Source organism: Podarcis muralis, chromosome 10, assembly GCF_964188315.1.
Source record: "Podarcis muralis chromosome 10, rPodMur119.hap1.1, whole genome shotgun sequence".
Lineage (NCBI taxonomy): Eukaryota > Metazoa > Chordata > Lepidosauria > Squamata > Lacertidae > Podarcis > Podarcis muralis.
The window spans coordinates 42,908,112-42,935,891 of NC_135664.1; the positions used below are offsets into that span (position 1 = coordinate 42,908,112).

At 38.2% G+C, this 27,780-nt stretch overlaps 1 protein-coding gene and 1 long non-coding RNA gene across 4 annotated transcripts in view; one reads left to right on the forward strand and one right to left on the reverse strand.

The window, feature by feature from the left end:
• Positions 1 to 80: 80 nt before the first annotated feature.
• LOC144328979 (uncharacterized) lies at positions 81 to 27,078 on the forward strand. The gene is made up of 3 exons (XR_013394372.1): positions 81 to 684; positions 23,362 to 23,440; positions 26,940 to 27,078. It is a non-coding gene; the product is annotated as an uncharacterized LOC144328979 (long non-coding RNA).
• The window catches only part of BLTP3B (bridge-like lipid transfer protein family member 3B), a 33,478-nt gene continuing 12,132 nt past the window's right edge, over positions 6,435 to 27,780 (reverse strand). For 2 of the 3 annotated variants that reach the window (XM_028745752.2, XM_028745753.2), the window contains exons 6-21: positions 27,002 to 27,142; positions 25,548 to 25,718; positions 24,626 to 24,806; positions 24,203 to 24,286; positions 23,064 to 23,246; positions 22,418 to 22,536; positions 21,159 to 21,300; positions 19,419 to 19,612; positions 16,508 to 17,970; positions 15,435 to 15,610; positions 14,180 to 14,310; positions 12,179 to 12,329; positions 11,027 to 11,283; positions 10,363 to 10,471; positions 7,774 to 7,955; positions 6,435 to 7,473 (exon numbers count right to left, since the gene is read on the reverse strand). In XM_028745752.2, coding sequence (XP_028601585.2) covers positions 7,348 to 7,473; positions 7,774 to 7,955; positions 10,363 to 10,471; positions 11,027 to 11,283; positions 12,179 to 12,329; positions 14,180 to 14,310; positions 15,435 to 15,610; positions 16,508 to 17,970; positions 19,419 to 19,612; positions 21,159 to 21,300; positions 22,418 to 22,536; positions 23,064 to 23,246; positions 24,203 to 24,286; positions 24,626 to 24,806; positions 25,548 to 25,718; positions 27,002 to 27,142 — 3,810 coding nt within the window. In that variant the 3' untranslated portion in view covers positions 6,435 to 7,347. Of the gene's footprint in view, positions 7,474 to 7,773; positions 7,956 to 10,362; positions 10,472 to 11,026; positions 11,284 to 12,178; positions 12,330 to 14,179; positions 14,311 to 15,434; positions 15,611 to 16,507; positions 17,971 to 19,418; positions 19,613 to 21,158; positions 21,301 to 22,417; positions 22,537 to 23,063; positions 23,247 to 24,202; positions 24,287 to 24,625; positions 24,807 to 25,547; positions 25,719 to 27,001; positions 27,143 to 27,780 lie in introns of those variants that run through there. The other variant, XM_077934836.1, reaches the window with a different exon arrangement.

Sequence of the window (27,780 nt, forward strand, 5' to 3'; positions counted from 1 at the left end):
ATATACATACGCGCGCACGGCTCGATCGATAACGGCTGCCCGAAAAGGGGGGGGGGGACGAGGAGCTGCGCGCGCGCCGTGGCTGTAGCGCGCGCTCACCCACCCTCACGCAGGAATAGCGTTAGGGAGGGAGTGGAAAAGGGAGGAGCTCGGGGGGTGAGGTGGGGTGAGACCGCGGTGTAGTCCCGTCAGGGTGGGGAAAGAGAAGTAGGAAAACAACATTTCGAAGGAGGAAGCTGGGCCGCCCGCTCCCCGCCCTCCCTACATTGCGACGGGAGTGACGAGGCAGGCCAGGATTGCCCATTGGGAGAAGGGGAGCGGGGAGGGGAGGGGAGATATATATGGGGGAACTTGGGGTTCTCCAGAGCGGAGGCGACCCATAGGGTGCATACCAGCAGCAGCAGTAATCATTTGCTGTCGGTGCGTCCACACTTTTTAAAAGGGTGTCCTCACACCACACACCTCACCCCAGCCACTAATCAAGGCAGCTTTGCCTCTCTAAACCCACTGGGCTGTTACGAAAATGGCACCTTTGAATCCGTGGTGGGAATGTTATGGAATCCAGAAATTCCCTGTCTTAAAATATGGGTTGCCTGGTTCCCCTCCCCAGTCCTTTTTTTTTTTAAAAAAAGAGGTTCAAGTTCGCAGGGCACTTCCACTACTACAGCCAAGTCCACTAACCTGGTGAGTATTAGAGGAGGAGTTATTTTAATAAAAAAAAATAGCTATCCTGCTGCATGTGGTTTCTTCTCAGCCAGTAATAATATAAATAATTATCTACATCTGTGCAGTATGGTGGCTTATGTACTTCCGTTTCATTTTTATTGGCTCCTCAAAGGAAAGAAACTTGATATTTTTAATTAATTCTCTGAATTAAATTATATCTCTTGCTTCACTTTGTAGAGTCATTATGCTGGAGAGTGGAACTTGCATTATGTATATCTGAGGCTATTGCAATGGGGTCAGATTTTAGTACATCTTTAAATATTTAACACAACTTTTAAAATCAAATTTATTATAACATTCTTCTTAATTTCCCCTAATCTTTCTTTTGTTTCAATCTGTAAAGGTTTAGCCTTCCTAGTTAATAATGTCTAAAACAGTCCTAGACTTTCGTATCACTACCTTAAAGCAGTGTGCCCATCACACAAGCCTGGTAGGTAAACCATATTCTTGGTATTGGTTATTAGCATCATATTCTTCCATAGCCTTTTGGAGAAGCGAGCCATTACGCTATATCCATCCCTCCAAGCACTGTGATTGGAGTGTGTTGGGTGAGATTCTAACTCCCAATGATCAAGATCCAGTTCCTTTGCTTCCTTCCTCTCCCCCATCCTGTCATTTATATTATGTTGTTCATATTTTTTTCTATCATTTTAGAGATGGGCTGACTTTTTTATAAAATAAAATAAAAAACAATCTCCAAAGAGCTTTGGTGGGGGGTATTTATTTTGGATCACTTTAAGCAGGCCCCACTTGGGTCTGAACACAGTCACTTCAGGATTCTGATGAAGCAGTTGCACAGCCCTAGTAGACAACACTGAGTAAGGGAGACCTGTAGTCTGATTCAGTGCAATCTAGCTTCCTGTTTCTAGCAGGATTTTTTTTTTAAGTCTGTCTCAGATTCCACCAATGGTAAGCCCCCAACAAAACACTTTGAAAATATTCATTTCTCCCCAAATAGCCTTGTTTTTTATATGCCTTTTGTCCCTGCCCTGACAAACCTCAAGATAAAGCATTCTGTACAGAACTTTCAACTCAGCCTTTAATATTGTACTCTTCCCTATTTGTTGCATTTTTTTTCCAGGTTTAGTTCAGCATTGGTGAGGGTTGCCCTCTACTAGTTTTAAATTCTAAAAAGGAATCAGGATTACCATCTAACAGCACCTGAACAGAAAGTAGGGATGAGGAACATCAACGAATGGCATACCATAGGCGTTCTCAAACGAAAAGTATTGCTATCCCACATCAACCTGTTCTGTTTAGCAGATGTCTTTTTCTCTTTTTCTTTCTTAAAAATGTTTTCCAAAGCAATAACTGATTATACCATAGTAAAACAAGGTGTTGCTGCTGAAGCAAATGACAAATGACTTACTCAAAAAGATAGCTGTAGCTGCTAAGCTTAAGTTGATACAGGCTAGCAGCAGCTCCTTTTCTTTCTGGGAGAACGTATGATGGTTATCTAGTATTTGAAATCTCTTCTGCTATGCCTGATGTTCAGAAAGCAGGTGAATGGTAATGTAGTCCCATTCTACTGAAGTAGATGACATACTGGAGAGGGTATAAACTGAGCTGAGAGTGAATAGACTTCCAACGTTCTACTATATGTTGTTTTTGTAGCTAGAGGTTTCCAATGCTCAACCTAAGTGGATGGCTGAGAAGGATGCATTGTACCAGGACCCAGAGATGGGGCAGATACCATGCTTGAGCTCTGATGACAGAAAAGTCCCTCGTAATTTTAAAAATGTAGAAAAAGTAAGTTTAGAATGAAATTAGACCATTTTCTTTCATGACTCATGCATTGCTATGTGTGGGGAATAGGGACTGTGCTTCAAGCTTGTATTGAGTCTAAAAAAAATGCTTAGGACCTGGATGTATGAGTGGTTTCTTCTGTTTTGATCTATTTTGCTCAGAAATGGCACATCATGTTTTTATTAGAATCTGCTCAGATTATACACACACACGCGCACACACACACACACACACACACCACAATGCCAGTATTAGTATGTGCCTCCTCAAATCTGAGTTTTCAGGAGCTGCCACTCTCATGTCAAAACCTTGAAATTATCCTTGCACAGCAAGGCTGTCTTGGAAATATGGTCTACATAATATGCTGGATCAGCTCCAATTAAACTACATGTTTACCAAACAGTATTGCAGAATGAGCATATTAATGTTTCAGAGGGCAATTCATAAAAGATGTAACATGTTCTGAGATTATTTTCAAGTTCTATTCACTTGCTTTTTGTAAAATGAAAGATACACGTAGAACAAAATCTATACCCCCATGACTTCCCTAACGTACCTATTCCAGAAAAAGATTAATAAGTTTAAAATATGAAAGCTCTTTTTCTGTTTCTCAGCAGAATGACATATTAGAAGTCCCACAAGTCAAGGCAACTCTTGCCTATGACCCTTTTAAACTCTTCCACTGTAAACAACATGGTTCATTGCACCTCCTCCTTCCCTCTCAGAACAGCTGAACATGCAGCAGCTGGCAGTTCCTGGCATAGAAAATCATGAGAGTTATATAAGTACCTTAATCCTTCCATGTTGCTTCCTGATTGGCACTTAAAATGTAGTGACTCAGCCACTGATGTATGATCCCACAACAGTAATATGCAATTTATGAAGAGCCCCTTTAAGTTCCTCCCTTTTCATCAGCAAAAAGCTTTTCTTACGCTTCATCTCAAGAAATCTCAACACTGTAATGACTGGCAAAACCTCTGATGTCAAATAGGCTTAAATGTATTTGAAAACTAGAAGAAGAATTGAAGCAGCTCTCTTCATTCTATAGGTTACCTCTACTTTTAGAGTTTTCAGTGAAATGTATTTCAACTTAGTATTCTATATTTGTGGTGATAAACTTATCAGACATTACTGATAAGGGTTCAGCAGAATTTTGATTTAACTTTAGATTGAATAGAAAACTATCAGTCTTAATATAGTGCCTTGAACAATTTCTGTACAGTTGGGTATAAACCAGTAGATTTTTCTGTAAAGATTTTGTGTAAAAGCTTTACAACTCACTGGGGAAACTTTGAATGTCTTCTGTGTATTCTACCATTAGACCTATCACTTTAAATCCCTGACCCCCAGTGAGGGTATGCTAAATATGGGTTACATGCAGTTTCTGACTAAGAAAGTTTTTTCAAATAGCAAGGTTTCAGAACCTGCATGAGGATGTGTGTTTTCCTCTGTCCATAGCCCCTGTTAGGTAGAATTTTGACACAGATAAAAAACGCTGTGAAAATGATTTTTAAACAAACATTTTGAAAAATACATTGAATTTGACATGTGTACTATCGCCATCCAGTCTAGTGTCTATAATGCACTTAAAACACGCTTAAAACGTTATATTTGCAGCTGTATAGCTGAGTCTTTAGGTTCATTATACCAGTTCCTGTTCCCCACCTCAGAGACTATTAGGGAACAGTTTCCTAGATGACTGTATGATTGATCTCCTTCAACCAAAAGTTAACCAGAATTAACCAAAGGTTAATTTGGGCAACAGGTTTACTATTTCTGTCAATCAGTTGGAATCAGGAATTCCTTGGGGTCATTCCAAATACGCTCTTTGGTTTCCAAGTTCATAGAACAGCAGCAGTGGCACCTTGTATTAAATCTGTCACTTACTTTGCTATTAACTCTTCTTAGGTAAGTATTTGTTTCTATTTTATCTCCAAGGTTTTTTCATCCAGGAGAAGCAGTGAGTGAACAAGCTGAAAAGACAAGTGTGACTTAAGTGCTTAAGTGACATTATGAACACTACTTCATGTGTCATGTTTGTTTCTTTAAAATGCAAAGTGTGTCATCTGCTACCCTGGAGCTGTCCATGGTCTAGCAGAGCATGCTTTGGACCTTGCTATCCATTCTTCCCTTGCAGCCTGCTTGCTGCCTATTACCGTACTCTTGATGCTGAATCTGTTATTAGTACCTACCAATGCTCTGACTCTTCCTCTGCTTTTAGCTGCTTGTTGTACACCTGTAGGGCTTGTCTGTCCACAAAGATAGCAACATTTTTCTGTTTGCTTGTTTTGTGTTTCCAGCAAGGTAGCTCAGATAATATCAGTTGGGGTTTTTTGCAGGTACTATAATGGGTACTTTATATGACCATAACCTTTCCAACATTCTATGAGAGATTAAGACTATTGCAAAATACTAGGCACAAAGGTTAAGCTGCCAGTGAACCATGCTGGGCTGTGATATGACCTTTGGGGAACTAGTAAAGCTCACCTCTAGTAAACCATATGCTACACAAGACCCACAATTCATACCTGACCTTCTTGCACCCTCCATTTCCTTTCCTTCCTCTCGGGCACATTGCAAGCATGATCAAGATGACCTTTGGGAGTTCTGTTTTCATGGGTTACTGCTATTGCTGAAACGAGGGGGCAGGGCTGAAATCTGATTTTTGTCCTTCCCTCTGTAATCCTGGCTGCAATGCTGCTGTTCTAACAGTTGCTTGCGAAAATGGCTCTGCTGATCTCACATTTCATTTGGGTTGAGGGGAGAAGCAGAATGGTTTTTGCATAGGTCAAAAGCCAAGGACTGTTTCTAAATGTGGGATTTAAATTGCATTTGAGCCTCCTGTGCTATTTATGTTAATATCAGATCACTTATTCACATAAAAAAGAATTTGTAATAAGGCTGACATTCTGGTCAATGTTAGTCTTTATGAGGGTTTTAAGAATGTAAAACCTAACTATAACAGTTTATCCTTGAAACTAAACTAAAAATGCATTTCCAATTTCCAAACCCAAGAGGAAGGTTCACAGAGTTCTCACTAGATGGAGCTGGTGCTCCCTTGAAGTCCTTCAGCTTGCTGTAATTGAAGCAACAATGAATGTTCGTTGGGAATCTTTTTTATAAAAAAATGTTTAGTAAAGCATGTGGCTAAAACCTAATTCGAAGGGCATCAAAGGATTTCCGGAAAGGAAGGCTTCATATTTAGGAGGCAGTGAAACTCCTCAACTAAATCAATTTGTTTAACTGGAACTTAGATAATGCACTGATGATGTCAATATAAAAATATTTTTTGTACAAATTAAATACTGAAAGATAACATGGATGGACCAAATGATCTCACTGTCTGGAGTTACAGGAACTGGATGAAATGTAATAATACAAACTGTAAGATCATCTGTTTAAAGACTTTTGCTACTTAATGCAGAATCATCTACTGGGAATGACACAAGAAGAGAGCTGGGGTTCTTCAAAATTGACCAGACGACTGAAATGATGTGGTGCAATCCCAGAGTATACTACATATGACACTTCAAGTTGGAGATAAGAAATTATTAAAAATGACAAGATCTTTTTTGGAAAAGTGTTCTCTCATTTCAACCACAATATAATCACTGCAGCTGACCTTATGAGAGGAAGCTGGAAGCTGGACCAGCAAAATGGAAAGTATATATACACTCTCCCATTTTTGCTGTCAGGAGAAACAATTAATTAAAGACACTTCCACCCAAGCCAGTTCTTCACTTTCCCACACACTTAAAACTCCAACCACAGAACTGTAGATATTAGGACTCTGGTTTGCACTTTAAAAAACAAGGTATTTCCCAATTCCGTAAAACATTGTATAATTCAGACGAAACAAATACCAGACAATGTTTTTAACAAAATGATTCAGGAAGATCTATCCAAAGTGAATTTTCCTATTGGGCGTAGTCTTCATTATTTTAAAAACTCAGAACCTCCTGCACAAGTCTGTGCTTTTTATTTATATATTTGCAGCAGTTTTCGGCTGAAAACTAGAATTTAAATTTTTACAAGTAGCCCATAGTTTATAATGCAGTTTTACATTTTTAATGGAATTTCACAAGTCCAAGAGGGCAGTTATTCGATTTCCCCCCTCCCAAGTGCATTAATATACAGTTAGATTACATTTTTACAAAAAAAACCCACCCCAATCTGTTAAAAGGTTTAAGTAAGGAATGTTCCTACAAATGACCAGTGATCATCTCTGAAGAGCACTGGTCTAATCATTAATTAGTGACAGATCAGCTGACCAAGCACCACTCCAACATTCTTCACTGTACAATGGTCACAAATACTGGATAAAAAGAAACCAAACATTAGCATGGTTCCAGCACAGTTGGAGTGTTTCCTCATTTTCTTGGGTCACACCTTTCCAAGAGTGGTTTCAACACATTAACACAGCTGATAATGTAGGCATAAAGGGGGTGCGCAGTCCCAGGCAAGTTCTGTTGGTGTTAGGCCCAGTCTCTGGATGATTACTTCAGTATTAGTTAGCTACGATGGACCATGTTGTGCCCACCTACAGTTAATAGTGCAAATTTAATCTCCCTTGAATAGTACTTTTCTTCTACCAATAACAGAACTTTATCTTCACAAATGAAGATAGCCTAACAATGACACATGGTACATTTTATTCATGCCACCACCTATTAAACAAATTAGTAACATATAATAGAAACTGATTTTCCCTGCATCACTGCATCTTAAATTCAGGCTAAAGAGAAGCACATCCTAATTCTTTGAAGATGTTGACAGAACTGATTATTCTGCAGAAATTTTGTTCAGAGCTCAGGTTCCAAAAACAGTCTAAAATGTATCCCTTTTTGTTCCAGTGCAACATTATAGAGTCTTCTGTCATTTATTTTCCGTATTCATCATTTTCATTTGATGCAGCAGGGTGTCTTTTTCCAAGTGAGCTTCAGCAAGAGCGGTCTTAGCTTTGGCTAGTTCTTGTTTAAGACATTCGTTTTCTTCAATCAGCTGGAAGAATAAAGTAGAAATTAAGAATTTAATACTGTTATATAGACTCCTCTTAACATTCCCCCCCAAATAATGCTTTCTTAACAAAAAACAAGAACAAATTTCCATGAGTTTGAACCAAAGGTATTAGTTATCTAGAATTACTTCATGTCCCTCTTTCAAAATGCTTTGTAAAGTTCATTTTGATGGGGGAATAGTTTGAAAAGGAATGGCCTAGAGCAGAAGGAAAAAATCATGTTAAAACATACAATTTTTGTCAAGAGACCTGCACAATGAAATGTTCTGTAGATTTATGGTTACCTGCTCCTTGATCGAATCAGATAAATTCCTAAAAGGTTTAAGAGACCTGCTAATTTCTGGAGATGTTTGTGTAGCTTGAGACAGACAATTCTGTTTTTTGTGCGCATCAACTTCAGCAGTTTGTTCTCTTGTATCATTACTTGTCTTAGTCTTTGGAACATCACTGCTAGGTGTTCGGTTATCTGTTAAAAATAAATAATAATTAAAATGGGTGATACCCAACAGTAACAGCTCCACTACTACCAGTCTATTTCTGGGCACAAATCAAAGTGCTGCTTATGACTTATAAAGCCCTACACAGCTTACGTCCAAGCTATCTGAAAGACTTGCATTCCCTCGTTGCATTCCAGCCCAGGTTTTGAGGTCCTTCCCCTGCCGAGGGACCGCTGGCTAATGAAGGGTTTTTTTCCAACAGGCATTTGGGAACTGGCTGCTCTTAAAAGGCTGGTGCCATGCTGGTTTTTATTGTAATTATTGGTATGATTTCAATAGATTTTATATATGTATATAATTTTAAGTCAATCAGTGTTTAATTGTTATTTAATCATTGTTTTCTCTGTGTTTTAGCAGTTCTTATTCTTATCTGTAAGTTGCCTTGAATCAGGAAAAAGGCAGAATATAAGTAAATAGCAATATCAGTCATACTGAGTAGAAAGAGTGAAATCACTTGATAGCATCCAATGATTGTATCTCAACAGCAATTTATTTCAGTAACTTGAATTGTACAGTGTCAATATAAAAAAATTTAAATAGTTAATGATCTACAGCTAAAAAGTATCAAGTACTATGAAACTAAGCTGTATAGCATAAGCTTTCGTAAATAACTAATCCTTCAAAAAGTGCATCCTTGTACAATCACACCTTCACATAACTATATCTCTGCAGACATCTTAAACGGAGGTGCCTTTATAAGACTAGACTTTATGGTTCTAATGGCACATGTGTAGCCACCAGATACCCTTAAAAGGATAAGCTAGACTGATCTAGTGGTTGTTACGATATTACAGTTGTGTGAATAGATGTAGCTAACCACTTTACCCCATCAGTCTTTTGGGGGATTCATTTTTTACTTTCCAAAATATCTGGATTGGAGGGAGTTCTATTGTTTATGAAGCAAATTATAACTCTTACTACTCAAGACAACCTTTGCCTTAGTATCTCGCTGCATCCAACACATAATATTATTGATAGTGAAATGAGTCAGTGTTCACATCTTTGATTTACCATTTACTTCTTTCTGTTAGTTTGCTAAATACAGATTTATGTCTTTACATGTCATACTCCCAAATCAAATATCAGAATTTAAATTAATCCTTTGACACTTAAGTATCAGCAACTTCTTAAGAGTTCTGAGCCATATAGGGGCTAGGAATACATTTCCAAATTATGTGGCCCTCTTGTTACAAACGGACATTCGAGATACATTTGGAAGCTTAACTAGTTATCCTTTCATATGTTAGTTTCAAGCTAGTCTTTTGCATCTTCAACTTAAATCCTTTATAAATTTAAATGAGGCTGCTAATATCACCTGCAGTGAAAACTACACCTATGTTGCATTTTCCAAAGTCTTAATTTAAAAGTTTCTTTCAGTTTGATTTAATGCTATTTCAGTGTCCAAAATTACAAAAGCTATTAAATTCTGCATTTGATATTTATGGTGATCAGGCAAGCAGCAACAACAGGGTACTAATTTAAGAAATTCAATAACCTCCTTGTGCTGTTGAAGATTGTTCACCCACTAATAAAGCTTGACTGATCTTGACCTATATGGTTCCATCTATTAGTGTAAAAACTTAGTCATGATTCACCAATGATATCAATCTATATGATAAAAAATGATGTTTATTTTTGTTATGAATAAATATCATCCTTGCCTCATTCCATGAATTGGGAAAATCAGATGTTCTTCAACATTAAACAGTTGAACTTACAGTTTAGTATTTTAGCATTCTCCATAGTTTAAATGTTTTATTGAACTACCTGCATTCCCGCCCCCCTTATATAGCCCAAATGGGAGGGGCAGGTGGGCCTTGTCAACCTGGGAAGGTGGCACATCCAGGAGAAAGAAAACTCTGATCTAAACCTTCGCTGCCTTACGGGATACCTTCAGGAGAATAAAGGGCTAAGGAGTAAACCCTACACAAATCCAGAGTGGAGTCCCCAAGTTGATTGGATGACACCTTTTACGCCTCCTTCCAGCAACCAAGCTGGTGCCAACATATTGCTCTGCTTTCCTTTGGACCACCATCAGTGAGGCTGAGAAGGGGGTCTTCTTGTCTGGGCAGCCCAGGACCTCCAGACACGCTGCCGAGGCTTGTGCCCCAGGGAGGTCACTTCAGTGTTGCTAACGCAACGCTTTGACTTCACCCCTGGAGGTGCACTCCATTGTCTCTCAAGACAGACAGATGCCAACAACATCACAAATGATAGAGGCTTGAACTAGATTGTGCAACACATGATTTTCCCCCATGATGGTATTAGACTATAACATTTATTTCTATTTTCTTATGAGTTTTATCCCACTTTCAATACAAATATTTCCAAACACTAAAAATAATAATTTGGTAAAATAAAGGCAGGCAGGCAGACCTCTGATGCAAAATGAACCGTCATCTTTCCTCTCCACCATAAGGAGGTCAATATTCAGCGTTACAGGGGCTGGTTCAGGAGCAGTTAGATTGTCACGTGGGCTGTCATCCTAGAAAATATAAGCGATACGAGCATATTTTTAAAATATATCACATTAAATTCAAGCAGACTATAAAGTTCTCTGTGATATTTGAGTCAATGGCAGAACTCCCAAAAGCATCAAGCAGAGAGAGACAGAGACTTTGCTTGCCTCTGAGGAATGGCTGCTTCTGCATGCCCAACTCTCCTCTTTCACAAGCAGGTTTCTGACAGATGAACTCTGAGACTCTTTATACTGCAAAGAGTTCATGAGAATATGCTTCCAAACATCCAACTAAATATCTCTAAAACAAGGCAGAACATTGAATTTTACTTCATCTAATCTTGCAGTTTAGCTGAAGACAATATACAGCACTGATGTTAGGATAGCTTTCTATGAAGCCAAATTTTGCTCAATAGTGCTTGCTTGAAAACATCACATCATTTAATGACTTTAAAACTATTGACTAGTACCTAACAGGAGCTGTTAATTTAAGCTTTTTTTTTTAAGCAATGCTTTCCCTCAATCCCGAATTATCAATATTTACTCTGAACTGACATAAATCTCACTCCAAAAATTACATACTTTTAAGTTGATCCTTGTATTAGAAATTTTTATATTCATAGGCATCACTTCTGCAACCATTTCATCTTCCAAAAAACGTTGAATGTTCATAAGTGAAGACATTAGGAAATCAGCACTCAAGCCTTCCACATGACATTGTAGAAACCCATTTTTTTCTGATAGCAATGAATGTATTATAGCACTGGGTCCACTTTCCCATCTCAGTCTGATTTCAGGAGTTGATTTAACTGGCCCAGTCACAGTCTTAGGATCTGAACCTGTTATAAAACCAGTACAGAATCAGGTAAACCAGTTTTACATGACATTAAATGTCTCTTGTTTATAGCCTATCTTCCAATATGATGTAAACACTGACTACTTTGAAACAACACAAAATATAATGGGGCCATGTCATCTACTCGACAGCTAACTTGCATTAGGTATTTTGATTTAAAAATCTATAAAAGGATGGAAACTGCTTCCATAATCTTTATAGTCAAAGGGAGTGTAATCAGATAAAGGAAGTATTCATAATTTCCCCTCAAATGCCTATTTTACAAATTAATTTCACAAACTTCATAGCATTTCTTCCTTTTAATGATATTTCAGATGTACTAAATAAGCAACAAAGTATAAAATAAATCCTGCAGTATAATCTATGGGCTGTATCCAATGTTGTCCATGAATGAATGGAATAGACTTATTCTTGCTGATGGAGACTTTCTCTATCCCCTGCAGCTCCACTGCATGCCTTCGAAATCTGCTCTGCAGAGGTACAGAACACTTCAAAGCAGATTTAGGGGGCATGTGAAAGACGGTAAGGTACTGGAAGCTGAAGTGCCATTGCATGGGTGATAGTCCCATTTGCTCCACATGGGATTCCACTGTATGCTAGTACCTAACTGAATACAGATAATCATTTAATGCAGGTGGAGAAGTCTGAGTGGGGGGGAATCTAGGTTCTGGCCTTTCTTCAGATAATTCCAGAAGAGTACACAGACACACCTACAAATCCACTAAAGGCAAACAGTTTTCAAGCCCCTTTAAAGTCTTTAATTGTCCAAATCTGTAGGCTATTTCATAACATACTAAAACCAACAAAACAGAATCCTTAAACATTTTCACTAGTGTGAAAGCACCAGAAATGCCTTTTTATATTAAATTAGTTCTTACCTGCTGTTCGGTTGCAAAGGTAATGCCGAACACTGATATTGCCCAACTGATTTGGTACAACCTGGTTTACCTGAAGGCATACATCTGTGTCATTACCTCTGATGTCAATTTCACCATTAACACCAAATATTTTAAAAACCACAACAGACATCTGTCAACAAAATGAAAATACAATTAGTAACTCATCTGGGAAAGCTCATATTATGTTGACCTCCCCACCCCACCCCGACAAATGTGCAGAATCAAAGAATCGCATAGTCAAAGTAACAGAAGGAAAATAAAAACCAATTTCAGTTAGAGTAGGTTCTGTAACCCATTGGGAACTTTTGACTCATAGCACTGAGTATAAAACTACTTACATCTGCTCCAAGTTGAACATAGCTATTGTGTGTTAGTGATATCTGATACATCTGTTAGTCATAGTTGCTTGGATGAATTTCAGTTGTTTTATTTCAGGGATGCTGACTGAATATTTGGGCTGATAGATTATTTTTAGTTAATTTGGGAAATTTATATCCTCCCTTTCCATACGATATACTCAAGGCAGCTCACAACATTACAGATAAAACAATGAAATAGCACACATGTCAAAATACAGAAGAGAAGCTAAAGAGCCACGAGCTAATAAAACATGTATTTTGCAGGACAAATAACATAATCAACTCAGTAGGCCTCTGAAACAAAAAGGTCTTTGCATGCCAATGGAAGGCCCAAGAAGGGAACAGACAGCTTTCTTTAGGAAGAATGCTTTAGAGCATGGGCACAGTACTAAGAAGGCTCTCTCTCAGATAGTGGATCACTGAAAGGATCTCACACAGATCTTAATGTACAGGTTGGTTTATACTGGAATAAGACAATCCTTCAAATAACTTGATCCTTTTAGAATTTTAGGTCATAACCAGCACTTTGAACTGGCATGAACTCTAATGGGATGTCAGTGCAATTGTAATAAGGGCACCACCTGCTCTACTATCTGGCTCCAGTCAGATACCTGTATTCTCAACCAGAATGAGTTTCTAAACACTTTTCAAAGGAAATACCATTGCCATTTTATTGTGGGCAGCTCTGAGCATTTTGCAGGGGAACGAGTTTTAAAATAAACAATTAGAACAGAATAATTGTGAATGTAACCCACAAAAGCTCTATTTTGGCAGCAGCTCATCAAAAAGCCCATTCACATTCATGAGATCTATGCAGAAGAAGGACTTCATATATTTATTTGCTTTCAAACATATGGAGCAATTTGTTCACCTTATGCTAGTTCATAAGCTTATGATTTATGCATAATGAGAAATAAATATATCAATTGAATTTTCCTACTCTAAGCACTGTTCTGGGGGTGTGTGTAGATAATTAAATCCACAAGCCCCATTCCCATTTTAAGGAAATACTGGCCTCTCTATAGAGTAGTTAAACTAAAGAGGCTGCCACAAAAGGTTAAAGTTACATAACCTTTTGTCTGATTCCATGGCTGTCTGCTAATTCCAAAATTGCTAGGGGAAACATTATTCAACATATACAGTTGTACCTTGGTTTTCAAACAGCTTCATTGTTGAACGTTTTGGCTCCTGAACGCTGCATACTCGTAAGTGACTGTTCCAGTTTGTGAGCTATTTTTAGAAGCCGAATGTCCAACAGGGCTTCCGCAGCCTCTGATTGGCTGCAGGAGCTTCCTGTAGCCAATCAGAAGCCATGCTTTGGTTCCTGAATGCTTTGGAAGTCAAACAGACTTCCAGAACGGATTCCGTTCAACTACCAAGGTACGGTAGTTGCTTTCTTTTTATGTAGTTGCTAAAGCAGAGTGAACTCTGTAGCCTTCTCCCCTATTTCACCGAGGACCCTTTTTTGTCCAGGCTGTGCCACCTTCATTTGCATACTTTCCTCACCATCCCACTATTTTCAAAACAGCAACGCTTCAATTCTCATGACCAAAGTTCTGCTCAAACAACCCCATCCAGTAGAAACGTTAAGAAAACATCCTCCTTATTGGGAGACCATTACCATTTCTTCTTCGCTAGCATCTTGAGCACTCTCTGAAGCTGCGCTGAGGACATCCGGAGATGATCCGCCATAGTTTTCCATCACTGTGTTTTCATCAGGAGTGTTTTCCAACAGTTTATTTGACAAGATAGCTTATATAGTCATAAAAAGACAGGTGTGTTTACATTTGCTGTACATTTTTATAAAGATACTTCATGCAGTTGTCACTAGGTTTCTAAATTTTAAAGGGGGATTTACAGATACACACATACTGCTGTGTACGTTATCTAGCTTTTATGGGTGTGGCATACTGACCAGCTCAAATTCAGTTCATCTCACCATTATCTACCCTCAGCCTCTTCCAAAAATACCGCACAACTTAAGCAATTCATCCAGCGTTTGAATAGTCTTTTATCTTAGACTGCAGGAAGCAGCTCTCAAAAGGGTGGCAGCCACCTAATTTTACTTAGAGTAGAACTAAAATTAATGAACCCAACTTAGTTATGCAATGAGACAACACACAAAGTGCATCACTAAGGAACACCCAGGATTTTTTTTATCCAACAGGCTTTTTAACTAAATTCTGATTTTATAGTTTTAATTCATTTTTAATCTTATTGTATTGAGTCTCTTGTATACCATTTAGAAATTTCTAATTAAGCAGTATACAAATTGCTGAAATCAATAAAATTGAAATAAGGTACTGTCTCCTGCAGAAAAATGCTCAGAAAGCTAATTTTTGAAATCTTGCTTACGCTTTAATCTATACATTTCTTTCAAATGAATTTTTCATAATAATTAAACATATACATGGCAAAGTACATTCAATAAAACTAAGATATACTGAATATCCAGTCAAACTCTGTCCTTCATAATAAAATTCCTCATTTATATAAGGAAAAATTAGTCATGCAATCACCAACAGCATTTAGTCATAATTAACAATTATCTATGAGGAATACTCTAAGGATCCAGTTTGCTTGGCTGGAATTAGATATGCTGGCACTAATGTCAAGTGGAAACTCATTAGCCATATGGTAAACCAACCCTACAAATCAATGGGCTCAGCCTGTAATGTACAGTATTTTCACAACAATGGCAGTTTCACAAGAGGTTGAAAACGATACCTCTGAGATATACAAATGTAAATAAGATTTTTCTTTTTCTGCATACAATCTAAAACTAGTACTAAGCACTAGTGGAATCAAGGAGAAAAACTCAGAAGATTATTTGATTCACTATCGCTTTAAACTCCAAAAACTGGACATTTACTTACCTTTCTCCAAAAAGCTGTGGCTATCACTTCCATCACTCTCTAAATACTGTTCCTCCAACAACATGCTATCAATAGACATGGTATCCAAAGAGGCTTGTGATGGACTTTTCTTCATGTTCTTATAAGAAACAGAGAATGCAGGGAGATTGGACTGGCAGCGTTCCTTAGGCTTTCCACTTTTTAATATAAAGATATTAGGAAATTATTAAGGTAAAAAACTAAAAAACAAAGAAAATAAAAATGTTCCAAACCATTAAATTAAGGCAAATGTTGGTGAGAATTTTGTATTTCTACAAGTCAATAATTAAATCCAGTACAAAAATTTATCCTGCTCTGACTTCTGTCAAAAACAGATTTGTTTAATTAAAAACAAGCAAACAAACAAAACCTGGCAATTGAGCAGCAAGAAAGGAAAAGTGTTCCAAGATGGCACAGGGCAATGGCACAACACCTACTTTGCAGGTTGGCGGCGGCGGCAGGTGGGGCAACAACTCCTGCCTGAACCTCTGGAGAACCACTGCTAGTCAGTGAAGATCATACTGAGCTAGATGGTCTAATGGTCTGAGACTCAGTATAAGGCAGCTTCCTATGTTCCTAAGTTTCCTAGAGCAACTGTTCTGGGAAGGCTGCACAATGTGCGTAGCCACCAGCATCTACGAAATGTTTTGCTGCCACAGCCATAGGGCACATATTTGTTAGGTGTATAGGCCTTCTAAACTTTTTCTAAATATGCTTACATCTACCCCTTTCTCAAATACCAGGAACCCCTTTCAGATTCCATCATGCCTTTCCACCTCCCTCACGGTTTGTGTTTTCTCTCCTCCCATACTATGCACTACTTGGTTCTCTATCTTATTCATTGAAGCCATGCCTCCCATTTATTTCTCCTGGCAGCAGCTGGCATTTGCACAGTACAGCTATCACAGAAGAAGCTACCACAGAAATCCCATTGCCAACTTCCTAATGATGGTAACATGTTAGAGTAGCCTTAAGTCTCAATATATGGTTATCCGCATGGGCCCCCCCACTTTACTGAATCTAAACAAAGTTAATTTTCTAGAAGTTTTCTATACCTTAATGAAGACTGAAATGCAAGCGTTTTGGTTGTAGCCAACTTTTCTTTGTCACTTTCGAGCTCTTCAGACTGCCAAGCAGCATCCGATTCGAAGTCTCTGACTTTGAGAGGTGAACCTCCTGCTCCACTTTCCTTATTTGAAAACACACTTTTGTCATCCTCCTTCTCCATCAACATCTCAAGAGAATCTTCTCTGCAATTCAAAACATTCACCAAATCCCTGGGATATGTATTACTCTTGTCACTGAGTGACTCACAGATCTCTTCTGAATCACTTCGACTGAAAAGCCCACTATTTTCTTCATTTATTTTCCCCCAGAGTTTTTCTGAGGCATCATCAGAGAACGTACTTCCCCTTCGCGAATCACTATCTGATTTGAAAAGAGGGTCTGTCAGAATGGCTTTGCTAAAATCAGCATTCACAGACCTACTGTCAGTTACAGCATTCATATCTGAACTGCTTATCTGTGGAGTATTAGTAGGAACTAGCTTGCTCTCCGATGCATAAGCTTCTCCATTCTCCAGGGGTGAAAGGTCAGATGCCACTGGACTTTCTCCTTTTAAAACAGGAGACTTGCAGGTGCTTCCTTGCATCAGTGGATGAAGCAACAGAGCTATGTCTGCACTTTTCAGTAAGATCCCAATGCAGACATCTGCCTGTTTTGCAGGTTTGCCTGTCACAGTCTCTACATCTTTTCTTAAGTTATCCAGGAGCACCACAAGAGATTCTTGGAGGTAGAGTAAGAAAAGATACTGGTAATGATTGATTTGCATGCTCACATGTTTTTGGACGTGAACAAGAACATGAATATCAGCGTCAGATATAAAATGGGTAGATTGGGATCTCATAGTGCACAGGTTTTCAATACCGTTGGCCAAGGCTGCAGTCTCAGTGCTGTAATACTCTTTCAGAAGCTTTTTGCGCTGCAGTCGGTTTGCAAGGTCACTAGAGTCAGGTTTTGAGGTGTGGGGCTTCTGATAAGAGGGCTCTTTGTGCAATTGCTCAAATCTTGTGGGCTGACAAACCCAGAGTGTAAGTGGAAATGACTCCACAAAGCTCACTGGCCGTCCTTTTCCACTCTTCATTCCTTCAAAGTCCATCCAAAATTGGGAAAAATGAATTGCCCAGACATCAGAAGCAGCAGATGTTTTAAGTGCAGATTTATTCAGCTGGGGAGTGATAAAACCTTTATAGACATCATGCATCTTAGTATCTTGTTCATGGGCATGTCGCTGGAAAATTGGATGCAGAAGATTAAAACAGTCAGGGGATTTTGGAAAGCCTGTGAATTTTCTACTGAAAAATTCACAATCTTTGAAGTTTTGGAACACTGCTTCCAAATCGGAGTGCCTACAGTTTGGTGAGTGCCTTGTGTTTGTACAAATCATTTCAGAACTCTGAATAGAAATTGAATGTGGATCATCCTTATGGTTTCGTTTCCTTTCAGAAGGTATGATGAACTGCAACAAAAAGCATAAATATTAATTTTAAAATCAGAAGCGATTCAAGTGCAGAATTTTTGGGGAAAGTGTTTCTCAAACTACAGGAATATATGCCAGAAAGAAATGTGATCTACCGCAGGGAGTGCCTACATTACTGATCAAAGTACATAGAAATTCTGAGCAATCATAGCTTCCCAAAGTTCAGGTTGCAATTCCACTGGAACTGCTGAGAAATTGGAGTGAGGTTGAGTGCCTGACTGCTACATTCTTGGCTACTTCACACTGGAGCTGAAGTGACACTGGGGTGACTACATAAGCTAAAAGTAGGGTGAAGGAATACAGTAAGCCCACAACTTAAGTACATTTAACTTGTGCTTTACGCATGTGGCAAAAAATTAAAAATAATTAAAGAGAGGCAGAAAGGGGCAGGATTCCATTAAAAATGACATGGGGAATCCCACCCACCATAGAACCCATGGGGTTTTGACCAAACACAATTTTGGCTTTACGCACAATCCCTGAAACATAACCCCCACAAAAATTGTGGGATTGCTGTATGTGGGTAGCACAAAGGCTGATGTCCTTAGTGGTATAATTCCACAAAGTATAACAAGCTATCTTAATAAAAACTAAATAAGAGGATAAATATGCATAGCAAATAAAAATACAAAAGGGTGTTTTCTGACACCTTAAAAATTAACAGATTTATTGTGGTTAAGGCTTTTGTGGACTAGAATCTTCTTTATCAGATGCCAAGTGGTTTTGCTTATAGTTGGCAGGTTATATATTCTATTCTTTAAATGGATTATATATTCCACTCTGGGCTGTTTTCCACTTGCGTATGCACTAAATTAGTACACTGTAAGTTACTAAAATACTTTTCAGATCTAAATTGTCTACTCCACAGAGTTTATTCCTCTTTAACTTTGTTTACTAGACTATTACTCAGAAGGGTAATACCCCTCCCCACCCTCTCACTATATATAAGGGTCTGGTGACTTCTCTTTCAGTGTATCTGAAGAAGTGTGCATGCACACGAAAGCTCATACCAATAACAAACTTAGTTGGTCTCTAAGGTGCTACTGGAAGGAATTTTCTTATTTTGTTTCGACTACAGCAGACCAACATGGCTACCTATCTGTATTACCCCATACTCTTTTCCCCTTATATGCTTACAGAGTTTAAAAAGCTGTGTGGTATCTAATGTTCCACTGGGAAGTGCTTCTGAAAACCTGCTCCAAGTAACTTTTTTTCAGCCAAATGAGCTGGAAATTAACTTTTAAAGTAAGTGAAGCCTCAATCTCCAACAACAACTTACCCCTTTTATATCATGTGTGGTTTGCATTTCACAAGTTGCCCTTTATTGGACAATACATATTTTCTCTCTAAAGTGGCCGCTCCCATGCATCATTCATGGCAGGAATTCAACACTGAGCAATGTTGTGCTGTATCTTTGACAACATTACCTTTATCATTAACCCATCAACTCGAACGTCAACATGTTCTTCCGGCTTTGAATTGTCATTTAACTTGTATATGGCCATGAATTGGCTGAGACTTTGTTTCAAGTCCAACACAAACTGGTTAAGCCAAAGAACACTCCTCTCATCCAGTGTAAATTGCAGAGCGTTTAGCTGAATGTAAAGGTTTGGACTTGGAACTAAAGGAATAAAAACAAAATTATTATCTTAAAAACGTTTTTAGAAGTAGCACCATTCTCTCTAACAACTGGCTGAGAGCATTAACAAAATCTAAATCCAATATTATGGGCATAGGAAAAGCCAATCTTGAAAGCCAATGTTCTGGCTGTATACAGAGTACTATTTCTGAACAACTGCATTCTGAACTCTGCATTCAGTGGCTACCGAGTATGCCAAGTTCTTAATGGGTTATTTTGAGATATTTTTTTTGTCCACTTATTTTTTTCTACTTCCACAGCTGGGGCTCTCCTGAACATGCTTTCTCCCTCTTGTCCCCAGTTGCCTCATTTGGCCACATAGTGGTGATATCTTAGTCCCTGAGTCTATTCTAAGTGTAGAGTCAATGTGGGTAGCCAATGTAGTGCCCTCCAGATGTTTGAACTACAACTCCTATCAGCCCCAGCCATCATGGCCAATGGTCAGGGATGATGGGAACTGTACTATAAAAAATTTGGATAGCACCATGTTGGCAATCCCATATATGGGGGGGGGGGCAGGAGAGAATGATGGAGGGACACAGCCTTATCACAGGAAAAGTAAGGTAATTCTAAGTTACAGCACTTCTCCTAGTCCCATCTAAGTCCCATGGAAGAGTAAGACTGAATAAACTCAATCACACACCAATATAATGTTCTCTAATTGAGCTATCAAAATCTTGACCTTTTTTATTCTCCTGTCCAGTATATAAACTGACAGAACTAACTGTGAATCACTAGGCTTGCAACAGCTTCCTTTGTAACTGTACCAACTTTACTGAAAGTTATCAGGCTACCATCAGTAACCTGATAACCCTTGCATATAAAGTAACAGGCTTCACCTCTCACTTGTTAACCTCCTATAATCACAACTGTAACCTCTTCAGGTATTAAAGTAAATATGTGAAGAGAGGCAATAAGGATGAAAGCACCAGCCTCACCCCTGTTGCCATTGTTGTCACCTGAACGCCTGAAGAAAACTTATGCTGAATTCAGCAACACATTTTTGTTTTATTTACGTACAACTTTTAGTTAATATTTTACTCACAGACTGATTCTACACATTGCAAAGCTCATTTTGGATACAGAATATGTTGGAAATAATATGCATGGGTAGTAATCCCTGTGCAGTATCATCTCCAATTGTCATAATCTGAACACAGCACACTTCTGTACATGAGGGATGAATAATCTGTGGCTCTCCAGATGTTGGTCTACAACTCTCTCTTCATCCCTGACCACTCTAGGGCTGATAGGATTTGAGAGTCCAATATCTGGAGGGCCACACATTTCCCATCCTTACACATAGCTTTCACTGGTATGGAAAAACAGGGGGGCTTTAAGGACCACACCAAGTTAAGAGCACTCTGAGCATTGGGCTATTTTGCCCCACATTTTTCACAATGAAGCCCATTTGGATGTAGAGGAGTGTAACAGTTTGCAAAATAGTCTACCTGCCCTTGGCCAATGCTCTATTATAAAAAAATTGTAACACTTTACAAAAAGGAAAAAGAAATTTAAAATATCTTACTAGGAAAATCTTTTCCATCTGGATAGTAGTACTCAGTGAATTCAATATGAATGGCTGGCATTTCTGATGGAAGGTACAAAGACTTTTTATTGCATGAAATAAGCGTTTTAGGAGAACTACGACACTGGTCAGCTGTAGAAACCTGAAATTAGGAAGTTCAGCATTTAGCAATAGAATACTTTAGATTTTGTGAAGTACCAAACGTGAACAATTGCTTCTCTATTTATCATAGTGCTGGTATTCGAACATTTGAAAGTATTTTCACTGCTTTGGGAGCAGGGTTGTAAATTGTTTTGTTACCTATCCTACTTTTCCACATATCTGGATTTATACCAAGAACAGTTCAGATGGTAGCAGCCTTAAAATGCTCAAAATTCTGAGTGCTGATTACTTACAGCTGCCCTACTATAGCCTGTTTTGTCCCAATTTTGCCAATAGGCTTGGGGGGGGGGAGAGATCAGTGATAGTTTAGGTAATTCACTGATGTACTATAGTGATCAAACAAATGCCTAAATTACCCAGTGTTGTGGTTCGTGACGGGACGACAAAGAATGAGGCCACATGGCTAGCGCGGCAGCGATTTACGCTGCCGTCCACACCCCCTCGAAGGCACCTGTTTGGGTGCCTGCCCGTGGGTGTGGTGCGCCAGCCAGGTGAGTGGGAGGCAGGGGACTAACGCCCCCTGCTTGAGGCGGAGACCGGCTCCCGCCCACAACCACTCCCCTCTTTTTGCAGGAGGAGAGTCTTTATAATGCTGGACTAGGGCCTGAAGACATGGGTTCAGATTCCCATTCATTAATATGTACATTTTTAAAAAGGGTATTTATGTCACATAAGGGAGAATAAACTTAGAAAAGAACTGGCATTTTCTATGTAAATATTTTCTAAAATAGAAGAGGAACAACTTAACATCTAGGAGCAAGGGTTCCTTTAACAAACTTGTACCATACCTAGCCAATTTCACAAACAAAATTCAGTGTGAAATCCAGCTATGTTTCCCGGCTACATTTCTACAGGACCCAAATAATTTACAAGACCCTGTGATTGTGAGGATGAACCAGAGTTAGGAGAAGATATTAAAACATGTAATTAGCACAACTGGAAGCCCAGATTTGCAAGAGATAAACATTTTAATGCCCACTTGGCAAAGCCTGTGTCAGCTTTCATTAAAGTCAGCTTCTGTATCAAGAAAACTTCAACATAGTTGCAGATATCAACAAACAAAAGAACTGATATCAGCAATTAGTACTGAAATATACCTGATAAATATTAATATCTGCAAGTCTAACTACCACAGGGCTGGACATCAGTTTATCCTTTGGTTGCTGTGATGACACAGGGGAAGGCTTAGCGATTCCTTTAGGTATCTGTTCCTTGCCTGTAGGAAACAGAAGGCATATAACCATGTTTAGCATTAACTCTTTCTCTGTCTTTGTACTAAAACACTACTTATAACATCTCACTGCTGCATTATTTGTTGCCTTTGGTTGTAATTTTTGCTTTGTAAACTGCCTAGAAAACCTTTGTTGGGTAGTCAAAATATAACCTAATAGTGGAAGATAAATGAAAGAGAAGCATGTTAAGTAAAAATCAACAGTATCAAAATTAAAACCCATTCATTTGCTAAATATAAATGATTATTCTTGTAATTTGGGGGTTGCACACTTGCCATATCTGTGCAGGCTTTGGAATCTAATCAGCTGTTTTCCTCAAATGAGTCTAAACATCACTTTCTAAAAATTATTTTACAGTCCCAAAGGAATTAATCACAATGCAAGTGCACTATTCCTTCTGATGTACTGAAACTACTGTGGCCTATACCCATGAAATCAATTGTAAAGATTTCAGTAAAATATCTTTATATAAACCATCTCATATAAGTTAACAATGTATGCCATAATGTACCTGTTTGTATGAGCTGTGGAGACCCCTGGGGTGGGGATTTACTGGGAGAATCTATATTATGATCCTTCATAACCTGCTTAAGCAATTCAACATTGCCTTTGAAATCGTGTAATAATTCTTCTGCCCATCCACTTCTGGCTTTGGTAGCATCGCTAAAATGCATCCAATGGCTGCAGCTCTCATCTGTAAGTATGACATATTTGGACAATAATTAAAAATAATTTTAGAAACATGCCATTAAGTATATTTTTTAAAACTCTTTTAACTCTTTTATTTAAAGCATGTGCTTTTCCCCCAGGTGGTACTCAGGGGTATGCAGTACTGGCACTTCTTTTTTTGTTCTTAAAAAGTGTGGCACTTACTGTAGCAACTTCATGGTGAGTACCGGCACCTTTAAAGCCATTTAAAAATATTCTCAGTCTGTAAATGTGTTCTCCATTAATTTGTCTGACTCTCTTTTTCAAAGCCACATAAGCTACCACCTCCTTCCCCCAGAGCCTCCTCCCTGTGGAAATGGAAGATCACTCCCAGAGGTTTCCGCATGACTAACACAGGTGGTTCTGGGGTGATCTTCCATTTTCTGGTAGAAGCAGCACACAACCAAGAAGAGAGCTGAAAGGGCTTAAAATGACGTATGAGCAATGCTTCATTAATCATGCTATAATTTTAATCAAGACCTGCCACTTTGATCAGTTCAATTAACTGATTAATGCTGCAGCCCAAATTTTAACATATGCTTTGAGAGGTAAGAATTTGAGCTGTGAATCAAAGACTCCGATGGTGTTGCTTGGCAATCCTACAGGCCTAAGACTACACACACACACACAAAATTTCAGTCAATAACCAGTAGATAATATATCTTACAGACTATTGAGAATGTAAGTGAAGTGCTCAGAACACTAATTTTAAAACATATCTAAGCATATTTTCAACAGGCAGAAAGCAAGGTGCAATACACCTTTTTGCACAAGATATTGAATCTGCAGCGTCCTCATTCCATTTCCTATTATATTAAACTACATGCAAGTAGTTTAATAAGTTGTATACAGTACAAAAAAACATTTATTTCAGGATCATACTGGGAACTAATTTTGATCAAATATGACTGATAAAAACAACCACTCAGCATATACTCTTACCTGCTTTATGAAAAGGGTAGTAGTCTACAGTTAGTTGACTAAAGGAAAGCTGCATAGCACCTCCTGAAACATGCCTGTTTGCATCTGCAAAATAATACAAAGCTTAAAAATACTGCATATGTAATGTTTCTTATTTGTTCTGTGAGGAAGTGCCTTTTAATGGCAACTTTTAAGACAACATGCTTCCCTTCTTGGGAAGTCTCAAACTGCTTTACTATGAATACCTATAGGGAAGTGTGGCTATATCAATGCATATTTCATGCTCTGTGCTGTTGAGGACCAATTAGCATTCAACAAATATTGCATAAACCTGAAAGTGTATGAACACAATTGACTAGTAATATACTGCAATCAATCTTCGGACAGCCATAACAAAAGACTAGCAATGTTAAACAGCATAAAGGAATCACACAAAACACTTACCCTTTTCCTTGGCATGAATATCATCACATATATGCAGGTCCAAGTGGGAAATTGCTAGATGATAAGAAGTTTCCTTAACATCAAAATCATTGAATAATTTCACAATTGCATCATTTTGATCACTAGTGGCTGAGGACTGCTGTGTTTTCACCTGCTGAGAACTGGATGCAGGAGCAGAACTCTGGAAACATTCAAATATATAACTTTAGCAAGAGCCTCACCACAAAGCACTGGGGGGGAAAATCTCAGAGTTAAAAGAATTCCCATAAATGCTTATTGTTTTCATGTTAAGGAAAGCTTTCAAATGTAGCATCTGAAACACACCTTTAATCATCAAGGGTGCATGACATTTCACTGCTATCCAAACTTAAAAGTTAGGTGCTTTCAACAAATCTAAAAGCATTTCTTTTCATACTTGTTTCTTAGTCATATACTGATAAACATGTGGGACAGAGGATAGCTTTGCAAAAGTACTGTACCTTGATGCATCATACCAAACTTCTCCCACACAATCACCCTGTTCTTTGGAAGCTCCTTCCTCACTTGCCTGGCCAATAATTTGTAATTATTGTATTACTTCATGGGAGTAATTTGTAAGTGCAAAATTTCATTAAAGGGAATATCATTTTTTAAAGCAGCATTTGATCCCGCCCCCCCCCCCAGCATAAAAGCTTTTCTATGCATAATATAATTTAGAGGCAGAGAGAATACTACAAATACATACAAGACTGTTACTCCCAGGGCTACCAATAGATCCTAACGCAATCTTAACTGTGCAGTACTGTACATATTCACTCAGAAGCCCCATTCAGGCAAAATTTCTGAGGCTAAAATTATGTGTTTGAGTCCCATTAGATAAGACAAACATTACCTGAAAATATACCTACTAATATTAAGCCACAATAATGATTGCTTTCCTTACCTGTGTGGGTTCAGAAGCTAGACTTTGTCTCTGCTCAGCTGATTTTTCAATAGCTTCGCTAAGAGACTTAGCGTATTGGACCATAGCTTTCAACTGGGAATCAGTTAGAACCCACAGCAAGTCATCTAGTATTAGAATCAGTTTAGATGACACCACATTGCAATCCTTTAACTGTTGTGAAGAGAAAAGTAAAATTGGAATATTGGTAACATTGATTTTGATAGAATATATTTTATATCAAGATTTGGGACTACAGTCAATGATTTTTAAGCAGAACACAAAGCAAGACTTAACAGTAATCATAGCATAAAGCAGGAATCTTTGTTCAATTATTTTTGTTCTTTCGTACTCCTGCTGAGAGTGACCTTTTATTAGCAGTGCAGTAAGAGTAGAGGCAAGCTGGAATTTGCATCATTAATTTACACAAGTATTTTTCAGGAGCTTAATTTAACAAATATATACCTAATCAATTTGTCCCAAGAAATTTCAGGAAAAAAATATTTTTGAGTTAGAGGCAAAACAATGCCTCTCATTATTAAATCTATAACCCACCTTCCCATTAGCTAGGATTGTCATATTTAAAAAGTAAATTCCTGACACCAGCAAAGTTGTTGAGCTTTTTAACAAAACCTTTTAAAGCTTTTAGAGCTGTTTCCTGGCAAAATTCCCCAGGACACGTCAGGGAATTTATGTATAACAAGCCTACCATTAGCATGCTCAAGGCAATTAACAAAATGAACCATACAATACAAAATAAATATATATAATAAACCTTGCGATACATTATAATCTGAAAATTGAAAGCTAGCCTCCTCATTCTGATGACATCCAATGTTGGCAGCAAAGATGCCAAACTGACTCCCACCTGTTGCAAGACTTTGTTTCTCATGATAGTAGAAAATTATTGCAAGTATGGCAGATTAATATCCTCCATTATCTATGACTTAACAAGCACAAATGAATATACCTGTGAATAAAGGACTACAAGCTTTAGGAAGCCTTGGACCACTACTAGCTAATCAAACCTTGTGCTCATCAGCAATCCTGCACCTCATTCCTGTAATCATGTTGGGTATGAGAGGTACTACAAACAAGGTACTTAGGGTAAAACCTCCAGGGCCCAACATAAGCCTTGGAAATCCATAAAGCAGCAAGCGCTCTCTCTCTCTCTCTCTCTCTCTCTCTCTCTCTGGTACTTTTCCTCTCCAAGCTCAGAGAAAGGCAGGATATCTCACCAGAAGAAAATGGTGCTAGCTCAAACATGTCAGCATAATTGTGGATCCTGCTTGTACAATAATCTTCTGTGTTCTAACTAAAATTTCTACCCATTTCATGTCAAATAGAATGTTAAACAAATCTAATGCTGAACATAAATATACATATTTTTTGCAGAATCTCTCCATCACCTTTGCCATCATTAAGGAATATACAAAATCATCACAAAGCAGTATTACCCTTCTTTTAAGTGTGACCCGGATTTTGGACTGGTTAGTAATGAGGCGAACTGGAGCACTCATGATTTCATGCTGAGAGCTTTGGATAGCATCTGCTTCTATTCTGATCATCTGCCAGTTGATTTCTTTAAATGTCAGTACCTAAAATAAAACACACGTACCCTGATTTAAAATATCTGTTTGAGAACTGTAAAAAGGCAGACGTGCTTCCCTAGATCCCACAGGCCTGTTGACTTGTCACATCTGAACTTGGGTTCAATTTTCTACCCTTCATACTTTAATTGTTGAACAAAAAAAGGTTTCTATTTAAATTTGCAACTTACCTGGAAGAATAATCTCATAAATTAAAGAAAAAGAAATTGACATCAAGCATCCAAAGCTTCTTCTGTTATTTTATTTGAACACGTTTGTATCAACTTTAAATGGGTCAGATATATAATGGGCAAACCTATATTTTGCAGGTTGGGCCAAGTTAATCATGTCTAAAGCCTGTTGAAGTCAATGGAGCTAGGGCAGGAAGAACCAGCTTTCTTTGGTTTTAAAAAGTCCCTTTTTACCATTATAGCTATGCTTGGTGAAACACAGTATATTTCTGAATGTTTATACTAAACACATATTATGCATTTCAAAATATACATAAGGCATGGTTTCACTTTCAGACACAAAGCAAGGGACATGCCTATTTTAAAAAGGTAATGTCAATTACTATTCTTTAGTTTCATAGATAAATCCTTGCCTGAGCACATTTTTTCACTGTATAAGCATGTTGCCCTTGTTAA